Source organism: Artemia sp. Qi Xiang Cuo, chromosome 3, assembly GCF_049724085.1.
Source record: "Artemia sp. Qi Xiang Cuo chromosome 3, ASM4972408v1, whole genome shotgun sequence".
NCBI classification, from domain to species: Eukaryota; Metazoa; Arthropoda; class Branchiopoda; order Anostraca; family Artemiidae; genus Artemia; species Artemia sp. Qi Xiang Cuo.
Window position 1 is genome coordinate 60,270,168 of NC_142796.1, and position 12,383 is coordinate 60,282,550.

A 12,383-nucleotide genomic window follows, 5' to 3' on the forward strand; every position below is an offset into this window, starting at 1 on the left:
GGACCTCTCCAAGTGCAAGCGAACGACGAGCAAACTCAAGGTTTGGATGAAGAGTGGTTGACCATGCGCAATACAATCCACGAGGCTGCGGAAGCTACGATAGGATACCGCAAAAGACTATCCAAAAAGTGGATGTCAACACGCACAATTCAGTTGGCTGAGCAAAAGCAACAGATATTGGACAGAAAATCGGAGTTGTTCAAACGCTTGAGAAGAGAATGCCACCAGTCGGCTAGGAATGATAAGAATCAGTACTGGGAGAAAATTGCTGAAGACATGGAAGCCGCTGCCTCTAGATCGGACACCAGGAAGATGTATCAGCTCCTAAAATACATCAGGAGTAAATCACATAAGCCTACTAGTACATTTGTTGAAGATAAAAACGGCAAGTTACTCTCAAATATTACCGAAATAATTTATCGCTGGAAGGAGCACTTTGACAAACTACTTAACCAGCACCAACTCTCCACAACAATAGATTATAATCAGTGCTGCCATAATCCAAGTCCAAGTGATGACCTGCAGGAACCAAACTCTCCCAGCAGTATTTACAATGACGTGAATGTGGCTCCCCCCACTTTAAAAGAAGTCCAACAAGCAGTCAATTGCCTTAAAACCAATAAAGCTCCTGATGCCATTCTGGCTAAACTTTACATGTATGAAGGGACAGCACTTGTCAGCAGGATTCATAAACTAACTTGTCGTATATGGGAAGAAGAAATGCAGCAATTATCGCTGGATTTCTCTCATATGCATTGCTCCCCCACTGAATGTGGCTTCCCCCACTTTAAAAGAAGTCCAACAAGCAGTCAATTGCCTTAAAACCAATAAAGCTCCTGATGCCATTCTGGCTAAACTTGTCGTATATGGGAAGAAGAAATGCAGCAATTATCGCTGGATTTCTCTCATATGCATTGCTCCCCCACTGAATGTGGCTCCCCCCACTTTAAAAGAAGTCCAACAAGCAGTCAATTGCCTTAAAACCAATAAAGCTCCTGATGCCATTCTGGCTAAACTTTACATGTATGAAGGGACAGCACTTGTCAGCAGGATTCATAAACTAACTCGTCGTATATGGGAAGAAGAGATGGTTCCACAGGATTGGGGAGACTCTATCATCCTTCCAGTCTTCAAAAAAGGGCTGGAGACAAAATGCAGCAATTATCGCTGGATTTGTCTCATATGCATTACTACAAAAATGTTTGCCATAGTGCTACATAATCGTTTTCGCACCCAGCCCAATGCAGAGACAAGGCCCAATCAAGCAGCACTCCGCCCTAGCGTGAGAACAATTGACGAACTATTCGATTTAAGACGAACCCTTGAACACAGGGCAAAACACCAGAAACCAACAGTGTCTCTATTCATAGATTTTATTACAGCTTTAGATTTGGTTCTAAGGGATGGAATCTGGAAGGCCATGACAGAGGATGGAGTACCAGGCAAGATAGTCAGACTTGTCCAAGCATACTACCAGCATACATGAGCCCAAATTCAGATCGGCGGAGAACTCTCCTCGATGTTCCCAATTGATTTTGGTGTCCAACAGGGATGTATATTATCTCCCGTCTTATTTAATTTCATGATCGACTGGATTATGACCAGAGCAATGACGACTTTTTCAGACGTTGAAGTCCCAAATTTGTGATCAACCGATCTGGTCTACGGCGACGATATTTGCTTGTTAGCTAAATCTCGTCCAGAAGCCCAATCTATGCTATCGAGGGTGGCTAAAGAATCCTCTCTGGTCGGCCTGAAAATAAGCTCCCTGAAGACAAAAGTCTTGGCGTCCGGTATATCATCTCAAGACCCCCCAATTTTGCTAGAACAGTCGCCCATAGACAAAAAACATGAATTTAAGTACCTAGGCTCTCTGGTAGACCCAATAGGAAGAGGTCTATCAGAAATACAGTCGAAAATCTCTTCAGGAGCCGGAGTTTTCCCCCAGGTAAATCCCTCGCTGTAGAACCAGCCAAATATTTATCTGAAGATAATACTGAGGATTTAACAGATGCTAGATTGGCCTCCCGTTTTATACGGTGCTGAGGCATAAACTATAATAGCATCCGACATTCAATCCCTCAACATATTTGACCATTCATGTTTAAGGAGAATAATTGGCACTTAACTCTGCAATCGTGTAAGCAATGTCGAACACCGAAAAATCTGATATCAGTATTTTGATTTGGCCACTATAATTAAACAAAGAAGACTCCGATGGTTCGGCCATACACTTCGCCGCCCACACCACACCTTTGTCAATAAAGCCCTCAGATGTACACCTCTTTCGGAATGCAAAAAGCGTCATGGGGGACAAAAAAAAACGTGGCTCACCTGTATCAAGGCTGACCTAGACCCAATCGGTGGCTTCAAGGAGTATAAACGAAGATGGGAAAAGTCCTGGCTCGATTTGATTGAGCCACTCGCAAACGACCGAGACTCTTGGCTTACTACAATGACGAAGCTACTGGACGCCAGGGAGAACGGAGGTGCTTGAGTCCTGCTACAAGTACAAGTACAAAGTAAGCCAAATAAATACGCCTTCTTGAAAACTGATTGGTTCTCATGTGTTGCTGTGGGAAAATTTAAGCCTGTAAAAGATGTTATGGAGTCACAAGATTATTACAAGTAGTCCCATCGTTTCTCTCAGTGGACTCAATTGGGACGGTTAGGGGGTGTTGTTCCTCCCTAGATTCCCCTTCCCCTCTCTAAGTTTCGAAAAATACCTTCTTTCGGCATTTCTATTAAAAATACCTGTTTTTTGTTTTTTCATTGAAGAAAAAACACAACAAATTACCCCCGCCCTCTAGATTTCCAAAACTTATTCCCCCTCCCGCCTTTTCGTGAATTTGCACCAGTAAATTCTCTGTGGTGTAGGATTTATATTTGTACTAAAGCTTCGGAATCATCTCAAATAATTGTTTCCTTTTTTCAGACAAGTTCAACAGAGACATTGTATCCCATCAAGTTAAGTACCTGGGTCTTATGGAAAATCTTCGCGTCAGACGTGCAGGATTTGCCTATAGAAGGCCATATGAAGGCTTTTTAAATCGATACAAAGCACTGTGCCCTGCTACTTGGCCACACCTGAAACAGGGTATGACGCCAAAAGAAGGTGTTCAACTTCTGGTCAATCATCTGAAGTATGGAAAAGATGACTATCGAATGGGAAAGTGAGTAATAAAATAATAGAGAGGAAGAGAGAGAAAAAAGCAAATCCCCCCCACCAAAAAAAAAAGGATGAAAAGCCATCTATATATTATAACAGAAAAAAAAGTTCAAGTGAAACATTGAAACAATCTATTCATAACTGAATGCTAGGATACGTTCTCTTTTGGCCTTTAATCTAATCATCTTTCCGTTTTCGTTTTTTTAGTAGTAGTAGCACTAATAATTTATTTTCGAAAAACCTGAAACAGAATCTATTAGTAGCACACCAAAATCCTCGTTTGCGAGGGTGTGCGATGAACAAAAAGAAAATTACAACAAACGTATGCTATAAGAAGTTTGAGCGTGAAACCGTGTACCGAAGAAATACTTACATCAATATTCCATACTCAATAAAACTATATAACGTCATGATCCTGGAGCAAAAATATTTCTAGACTCAATAAAAATCACAAACAATTAAATAATCAATTAAATAAATAACTTTTTGGCTGATACATTAGTTTTCATAAGTTGCGTTTAATTTTGAGATCAAATTTCTAAATTTTGAGTATTTTTTTTCTTCTTTAATCTACAGATGCTACTGATTCCTTTCTATTCGCTTTGATTTTTGTGTCTACCATTTATTTTTCACCATTTTATGGTTTTTCTTTTAAATATTTTCGATCTTTAACACTTTTTCTATTTTGATTTTTCTACCTTTTAGAAAATTTTTAATTTAGAAGCTTGAGAAGATTTAAAAAAAATACTTTTCGCACTGATAATGATATTCCTATTTATATTCACTGGCTGAAAATTTTCCTGTTTTTTTTTTCTCTCCCTGTTCCTGTATCGGCTTCTGTTCTTTTCCCTTTTTTCACTATAAAAGTGACTTTTAAAAATGAAAAGCTACCATTCACAGCAAAACTAATTGAATAAATAAGTAGAGGTAGCTGACTACACGTATATAATAATTGACTATAAAATGCTACTGAAAGGTGATGGACGCTGAAAGATTAAATTCAAGCATCCTATTTAAAGTTTTTTTCCATGCCGTATGATCCTATTTGGGGCCCTCCCACTGTAAGACAAATAGTCCTTGTGTGATTCGGATTTCAACAAGGAATAACATGACTACTTGCCCCATTTTGCGCCCTCTAGGTCTATTTTCCTTCTGAAAAAAGCGATTTTGTGACAAGCTTTTGGTGTTATATGCATCAAAAGTACAAGATACAGCAGGGCTACAATTATTCGAGGTAATGTAGACCGAGGGTGCCTCTGATAAGCAAAAACTCGGATAAATACCAACAGGACTCTCGGGATAAACAGGATAACTCAGACTCAATAAACAATCAAGAAGGAAGCATGTGGTAAAATCAGTAAAACTTGACCAAAGCTGTTAGATATTGTTTTTTATTGTTTTAAAAAATGATTTTTTTATTGTTTTAAAAAATAGAGTTGTGAGAAATAGTCTAACTTTAGCGTAAAGAGCGAGGCGTTGAGGAGGGGCCAGCCCCTTTCATATACGGAATAATTTCTGTTCGTTTTAAGTTTTAATGTTGCTCCTTACTTTCAGTTAAAAAAAACTTGTTTTTTTATTTAATTTTTGAACGTTTTTATTAGTAATAAATATATGTACTTACGAATTAACTTACGTAACGAACCTCTATATCCATATATTTTTAATACGTATATTAGGGGGTTTGCCCCCTAGTCAATACCTCGGTCTTTAAGCTATAGTTCGAATTTTGTTCCAATTCTTTAAAAATGACACCTTAATCACAAAGGCCGTTAGTTAGAAGAAATAGCTCTTATGAAAGTACTAAAAAATCTTTGGCTTTGGCTCCCACGATATTCTAGGACCACTGGATCAATACGATCACCCCTGGGAAAAAAAAACAAATAAACACGCATCCGTGATCTTTCTTCTGGCAAAAAAATACAAAATTCCAAATTTTTGCAGATAGGAGCTTGAAACCTCTATAGTAGGGTTATCTGATACGCTGAATCTGAGTTCATTACCACGAACTGTTTGAAATTGTTCTTCAAGTATTTGGTGCCGGGTATCCCTTCTTATTGGTAACTTGACTTTACTCTGTTTCAGCACTTTTGCCGTATTGGCTTGGCAAATGGTTTAAAAAGATATGTATTGTGTAAAATGACGAAAGCTCTTTTGAGGGAGGATGTGGAGATAGCTGTAGTGAAAATCCATTGGCACCACACCAAAAATCTTACTTAGAGGTTGTAAAGCTATCCAATCAGTGTTATAAATCCCCTTGAAATCCAATTTTTGAGCCTTGGGGTGGAGCCGAAAGCTTTTTAAGAGCCTATGCAGACATCTTTATTCAGAAATAGGCCTAATACAGAGGGATAATGAAGATAGATGGTAGCAGTTTCTTGACCCGCCTTTCTCATGCAGTAGGATCAGACTAGATCGAAACTGCACCCTAAAAAGGTGTAGGTAAAAATGAGTTCCCGAGAGACGAAGTTTTTTTGTTTTATCTCTCTGCATAGCTTCATCCTTGAAGATAAAATTGGGATGGTGACTTGAGCCCTTTGGTCAAGTGATCAGTAGCTCCTTAGTCTTCGATGCATCGGAATTAACTATCCAGCCATTAGACCAACTTTCTGTCTCCAGGGAAGCGATTGTAGGGATAGAAAAAATTGCGCAGGGCCATCATCTTAATGAAGAGCTGCATAGACCGTGGCATCGTCAGAAAAGGGGTATTTAGAGTTAATGATATTCTTCCGTATGTCGTTGATATACCCCAGGAAAAGTGCGGGCTCAAGGATACCACCGTGTGGGACCCCAATTTTTACTAGACACTTAATAGAGGTAAAAGATCCAGACCTACAATGACAGTAAAATGTACTTGACTTCCAAGAATATCAAGTAAACGGCCACAAATTCCACGCACATGGAATTTTCGAACCGACTCTTATGCTGGACTCCCTAATATAGTACCCTTGGGTCGGATGTCCAATCATCTCCTGATTCTGGATGCTCAGCATTGAGCTTTTCCGGCAGAATTCATACTAATTAAAAAATGTAGCAAAGAGCCATTTTTTATTGTGTAGTTTGGTAGAATTACCGAAGATTACAATTCATTATGATAAGATACAATTAAACACGTCTCAGGTGGAAAATTGGCCCTTTAATAGGGGAATTATTTCACAACTCTTGTTCATATACTAGTAGATGGTGTACCCGCAATATTGTCGTTTAAAATGAATATTTTGAACCTTTTTGGCAAAAATTCCATGATTCTTGAGTTGCCAGCTTGAAATTGAAGAGGTTTCTTTTCTGGCTCATGGAAGTCAGAAAACCGCGAGTTTGTTTCTTTAATGAAATAACTACAACCACTAAATTGCCAAATTGGAAAATTGCCATATTCGTAAAAACAGTGTTTCTCGAATGTAAATCTAGTGTTTTTATTTTCTCTTTTAGTCATGATTGACGCCAGAATTGGATTCTTAAATATTTATGATCAGTGCTTGAACTTATGAGTATACTTCTAGTTTTAACTTTTTTACTCTAAATACTGCAAATTAAGTTTTAGCTTTTTCTTTCTCTTTTTTTGTTTCTATCCTTCTTCTTCTATCAATATCGCTAAATCTTTATTTTTTTTAATCTCCTTCTTCCCTTTTATAGAACGAAGATATTTATACGCTTGCCTCGAACGTTGTTCGAAACCGAAGATGCTTTCCAAAAGAGGAAAAATGAACTTTTGGCAAAGATTCAAGCTATTTGGAAGGGAAGGGCCCAAAGAAAGAAGTACCTGAAGATTCGGGCAAGAATTATCCAAGTCCAAGCTAAAGTTAGAAATTTCTTGGCTAAACGTCGGGCTCAGAAGAGACGATGGGCTGTTGCTGTCATTCGAGGGTGAGTTAAAATTGATATTGTACTAAAATATTATCTTTTTAAGTTGAGTACTAATTTCGTCTTGTTTTGCAGAAAACACGCCTCTCTGAAGGTAAAGGTGCAGAATTTCTTATTAGTATGAGATAAAAGAAAAGGTAAAGAATACGGTACTGAACTTTAGCAGTCCCTACCGGCGGTGCTGAAATCTGTTTTACGGCCCTTCAGCCAGGAGATGCAATGGGGGCTGGGGCCTGCCATCCTGTACTTTCGCACACCCTTTCTGTTTACCTTCCTCAGATTTCTCCAGGTACCTATTCAGAGCTGGGACAACTCTGGCTGAACCTGTAGAATATTGCCACTGACCCCTTTCCAAACGCAGGTTTGATCCCTGCAGGGCTATTAGAAATCTTCGGCAAGGGTGGTAAGGGAAGAGCTTTAAGGTCAGAAAGTATATAATAGCCACGTGTTTGCTGTTTTCCTAGGGGCTGGGGTCTTTGGACTGATCTTGGACGAGATGTTGCAACTATTTTCTATGTGCAAAAGACGGGACATCTACTATTTTGGAATTTTTTTATGTAGATAAACGGAATGTGCGCTTCTCAGTCCAGTAAATTTTTCCGTTATTGCTGTAATCACACTGTCTTTTTCATCCATGCTCAACGCCAGTTTCATGTTTATATAACTGTCGTACTGACGGTCAACATTGACTGTTCGTTTTATCGACTGCATACATGTTTAGGATGTATGGAGCGCCCACAGCACAGCATGGTATCTGAGACCGAGGACCGTATGAACAGGTTTTCGATATTTTTTAACTGATTGGCTATCCCATAAGTTTGCCACGCATGATTTGGCTCTATTCCAGCCAAAAGCCTGTTGTTCTATAGCACAACATGGCTGAAAAGGCCCTCGTAATCTGAGTTTCCTTTCAAATAAAATGTTTCCTTATGTTCTACGGTCCTGATTTGAAACAGCCAAACCTGGAGAAAACAACAACAAATTAACGCACATTCTTTACCAATCCGTTTATTTCTTCATTGTTGAGATTTCTCTCTTTGTTGTATTTTAACCAACCCATCTCCATAAAAATACAAGATTGTACTCTAGTTTTGCAATATTTCGAATATTGATCGAATGGGAATCCAAAATATTTCACATTGATTTCCAAGTTTCCTGAAAAATTAAATAAATGAGAAACAGTGTGTCTCCCCCCAACAACCTAGAGAGTTGTAGGATTGCTACAATAATTTATCATATTTTCCGTAGAATTCGACTAATTCTGTCATTTTTTTATTTTTTTATTTATTCCTTTGTCATAAATTCCTAGAAATATAGATTTTTCAAAGGACTAATGGTCAGAGTGGCAAATTCATAATAATTACCCAAAGAGGTAATGGCAACCCTACTAGACTGAGAAATACCACTGCTGGAACACAAATAAGATTTTTTTTTTATCATTTAATTCTTTAGTATTATCCTGTACATATTTTAAAGACTTTTTTCCCATGGAAGTTTGTGGAAGCTTTTGCAGCCATTCAAAAAGTGCCTGTCAGACATGTCGCTCTTTACGAAGTCTGATTGCTTGCACGCAAGAGGAGAGTAGGGACTCGCAACAACGCATGGACATATTATGCCTCAAAACTTTTCTTTTTGTGTGAACCCTTTCTATTGCTTTCCTATCATTTTTGAACACTGGGTAAATATTATGTTCACTCGAATGAAGCCAAAAGACCCTGGACTTTATACGGCAATGCCTTTGTGCGAGAGAAAACTGGTCAAGTGCCAGCAATAACAAGAAGTTTTTCGCAAAGAGATATCCCTCCCCTCTCTTAACTGAGGGAGTTACGGGGCTTCTTATTTTTCGGCACCTTATTTTAAGCAACAGACTTGCTGCAATCCTTGCAGCAAGAATTTGTCGGATAGCTTTAAAAAAAATTAACAATTATGGATGCTTAATTGTAGACAAAATTCATCGAAGAGATGGCTTTATGAATTTTAATAGTATTTAAAACAATACGGGAGAAAAACCTGTCGGGTGGGATTTACTGGCTTTTTGAAGTGGGGTCCTTCTCAGAATTTTATCCATCCAGCTTTCGTATTGAATGTATCCTGATAATTTTGGGGTATTTGGATAATCTGACTGAGTTTTATTAATCTCACATTCATAATCTGAAAATCGTGATGAATTTATTTATTTATTTCCCTCAGAATCGAGAAGTGTATGAAATACATAAAAGAAATCGCAAAAAATGAAGAAAGAAACACCTAAATAAACAAAGTAAAGCATTGATTTTAAATAGGCTTAATAACATAATTGAATAAAATACTTAAGAAACCAAAATGAAACATTTTTAAAATTCTGGGAAAAAAAGGGAAAGGTTGCGCATAAAGAGAAAATTTTCTGACTTGTGATACAAATTTTCAATTAAACTATCTTTAGAACGACTCAATAATATAATATCATCAGCATATGGAATAAAAGACACATCCCGCTACCGAGAGATAAAGGTTGTAGATAGTGAACGAAGACACTCCGCCAAACATATATTAAAAATGTAAGGGGATGAATCTCCACCTTGTCTAATTTCCAGACAAGCAGAGATTGGATTAGGAAAAGAATCAGAGTCAGAAGCAGCAACTTTTATTCTAAGCTCTCGATACCAGGATCTAAGAACTCTAACCACAGAAAGGAGAATCCCACCACTAATTAGAGCTGAAAGAGCGGAAGCATGTATAATATTGTCAAAGGTTCCTATTATATCTATTAAAAGTGTATAAAATGGGGATCCAGGAGACCTTGACTGTCATTATTGCATCAAATATTGTATGGCATAGTCAAGAACCCATTCCTTTTTGAAGCCTACTTGATTAAGCCGCACATCCAAATGTTCGAAAAGACCCTTTATACTCAATTCAAAAAACCCTTCATTATCGGTCTATAATAATCACAAGATCGGAGATCTCTTTTACTGGACCCATCCTAATCTACGAAAGATTGCGGTTTTAGTTTGTGCACACCCAACAAAAAATCAAACGAAATAGAAAAATCATGCAAATTGAAAGAACTATTCAAAATTTGATCAACACGCAAAAGTTCATCAAATTTAATATAATATAATAATAATTTATTTATAGCCAACAAACAAAAAGCTGGAGGTACCATATAACAAAATTCAGTGATCTGTTATTCAACTATGATACATCTATATAATTTGAATTTTTGAGTTTCTTAGACGGGGAAAGGTTGAGTACGTTTTAAAAACAAAACACTAAAAATAGGTAGAATATACGAGGAATTCGAGATATTCTGGGACAAATATAAACTAATTTCAGTCTCTTGGGGGGAGGGGGAGGGGGGGGGTTTAACGCCCCTCGTCATGCCCACATTATTGGTTTCATCGCCTATGTTTAAGGCATATTTCTGGAAAATTTAACATATTCTTTCTTTTTAGGTTCATTCAAGGCTTCATTGCCCGAAATGAAACACCAAGTGACGCCAACAAAAGATTTCTTCAGTTTGTTCGGTTTCAGTATCTTCTGCGACTTTCCAAACAACTGCCAAAATCTGTTTTGGAGAAGGACAAGTGGCCTGAAAGGTGTCCGAAGTCCTGTGAAGATGTAATTCAAGTTTTTCTTATGTATATATATATATATATACATATATGTATATATATATATATATATATATATATATATATATATATATATATATATATATATATATATATATATATATATATATATATATATATATATATTGTCCATCCACTGAGGGATGGGGACTTTTTTTTTGTAGTCGCAAAATTTATTTCTTGCATAATTCCCATATTACGTAATATTTACTTATTTTTGTGAGTTTCTGGACCTATTATCTAATCATGATTAAAAAGCAAAGTAGGCAAAAAAAAAAAAAATGGGCTGCCAGGTACTGAAGAGACCGTATCTGCAATATCCAAGGAACGGCTTTAGGAATAAAGTTTAAGCTGTCAGGAGCATTGGTGGGAGTGGAGGGGGTTTGCAAATAGACTTAGAATCTAAACTTGGGGTGAGTGGCAGGGGTTACAGGTCTAGAGCTTTTATTTCTCATCCATAAAATATATCCCCACTGAAGTAAAGCTAAGCTTGCGACTCCATACTTCAAAAAAAGGACATCCAATAATAAAAAATGAAACAAATGTAAAATCAGTGTGTAAATATTTTAAGGATCGAGAATTGACTGAATTAAATACTAACAACCAAACGCATAAAAAAGATTGAATTCCATGGTCCAGAACAATTTAGATATTTTGTTTATTTCTTCTTTTTTTTTACAAGCCTATATTCAAATCTAATGAAGAAAATTTCAAGGACTGACGTTAAGACATGGTAACGGTTTATGTCAGTTCTGATGTAAACTATTTTTTAACACTGGCAGGCTGGTGTTTTAAAATTTAATATTTAATTAACCCTATAAAACAAAGCTTATTTTATGCAAGTTGATATTCCTTGTTGTGCCTTTTTCTGTTTATTTCATCATCAGCTGCACAGATGACACAGATGGCTAAATGTCTAATTCAATTTTTTATATCTTAATGTTTGTTAATGAAATATAGGGATCACAGTTTAGGCTTTGATGACCCTGCTCAAAATGTGACGATGTCATCCATAATCTCACAATCATGCACTGGAGATTTTTAAGAATCTCAATTCTGGATCAACGTTGTTGTCATGGAATTTTTATTACCCTGAAGCATAAATCATTATTGTGCCGAACAGAGTCTACATGGAAAAAAAAATTAGTAAAAAAATAACTACCTAAAACTGCGATAAGTTAATATAAAATCTAAACCATTAATCAATAATTCCCATAAAAAAAAGATGGATAGATCTTTTGGAAATTATAGAAACATAATTTTTTTAAAGAAAAATTATTGTTCCATAAAAAAAATCCCAAGCTCTAATTGTTAAAAAGAAGAAATTTTTCTAGTTACAACTCCGTTATTCCGTTTTTGAGCATTTACATGCTGATTTTGATCCCAGGGCCATTCGAAAAAACGGACGCCCTCGAAGGGGATAGGAAGAGGTCATAAGATAATAATTAAAGGAACAGAGAACTTTATTGGACTGAGCAAAAAATGTGTATGGAGTGAGACGAATTGTGTGATTCCACCATTCATTGATTATTAATCGATGAATATTAATTCATTAATTAATATTAAATAACAATTAACTTAGTAATTTACGTTGGATCGCCAAGGATCGCTCTCTAAATAATTCCAAATGATAGTATGCTGATAGTAAGCTGAAAATGATAGTAAGCTACAACATGTCTGTACCCTGTGAAGTACCCTATGTATACCCTATCATTTAAAAATGATCTCAACACTATAACACT

The 12,383-nt window shown here is 36.7% G+C and overlaps 1 protein-coding gene across 1 annotated transcript in view; it reads left to right on the plus strand.

Annotated features, from left to right (window-relative positions):
• Myo61F (unconventional myosin 61F) overlaps nucleotides 1-12,383 on the plus strand; it is a 76,028-nt gene that overhangs the window by 30,360 nt on the left and 33,285 nt on the right. The window contains 3 exon segments of the mRNA XM_089086247.1: nucleotides 2,936-3,173; nucleotides 6,800-7,030; nucleotides 10,462-10,627. Coding sequence (XP_088942373.1) covers nucleotides 2,936-3,173; nucleotides 6,800-7,030; nucleotides 10,462-10,627 — 635 coding nt within the window.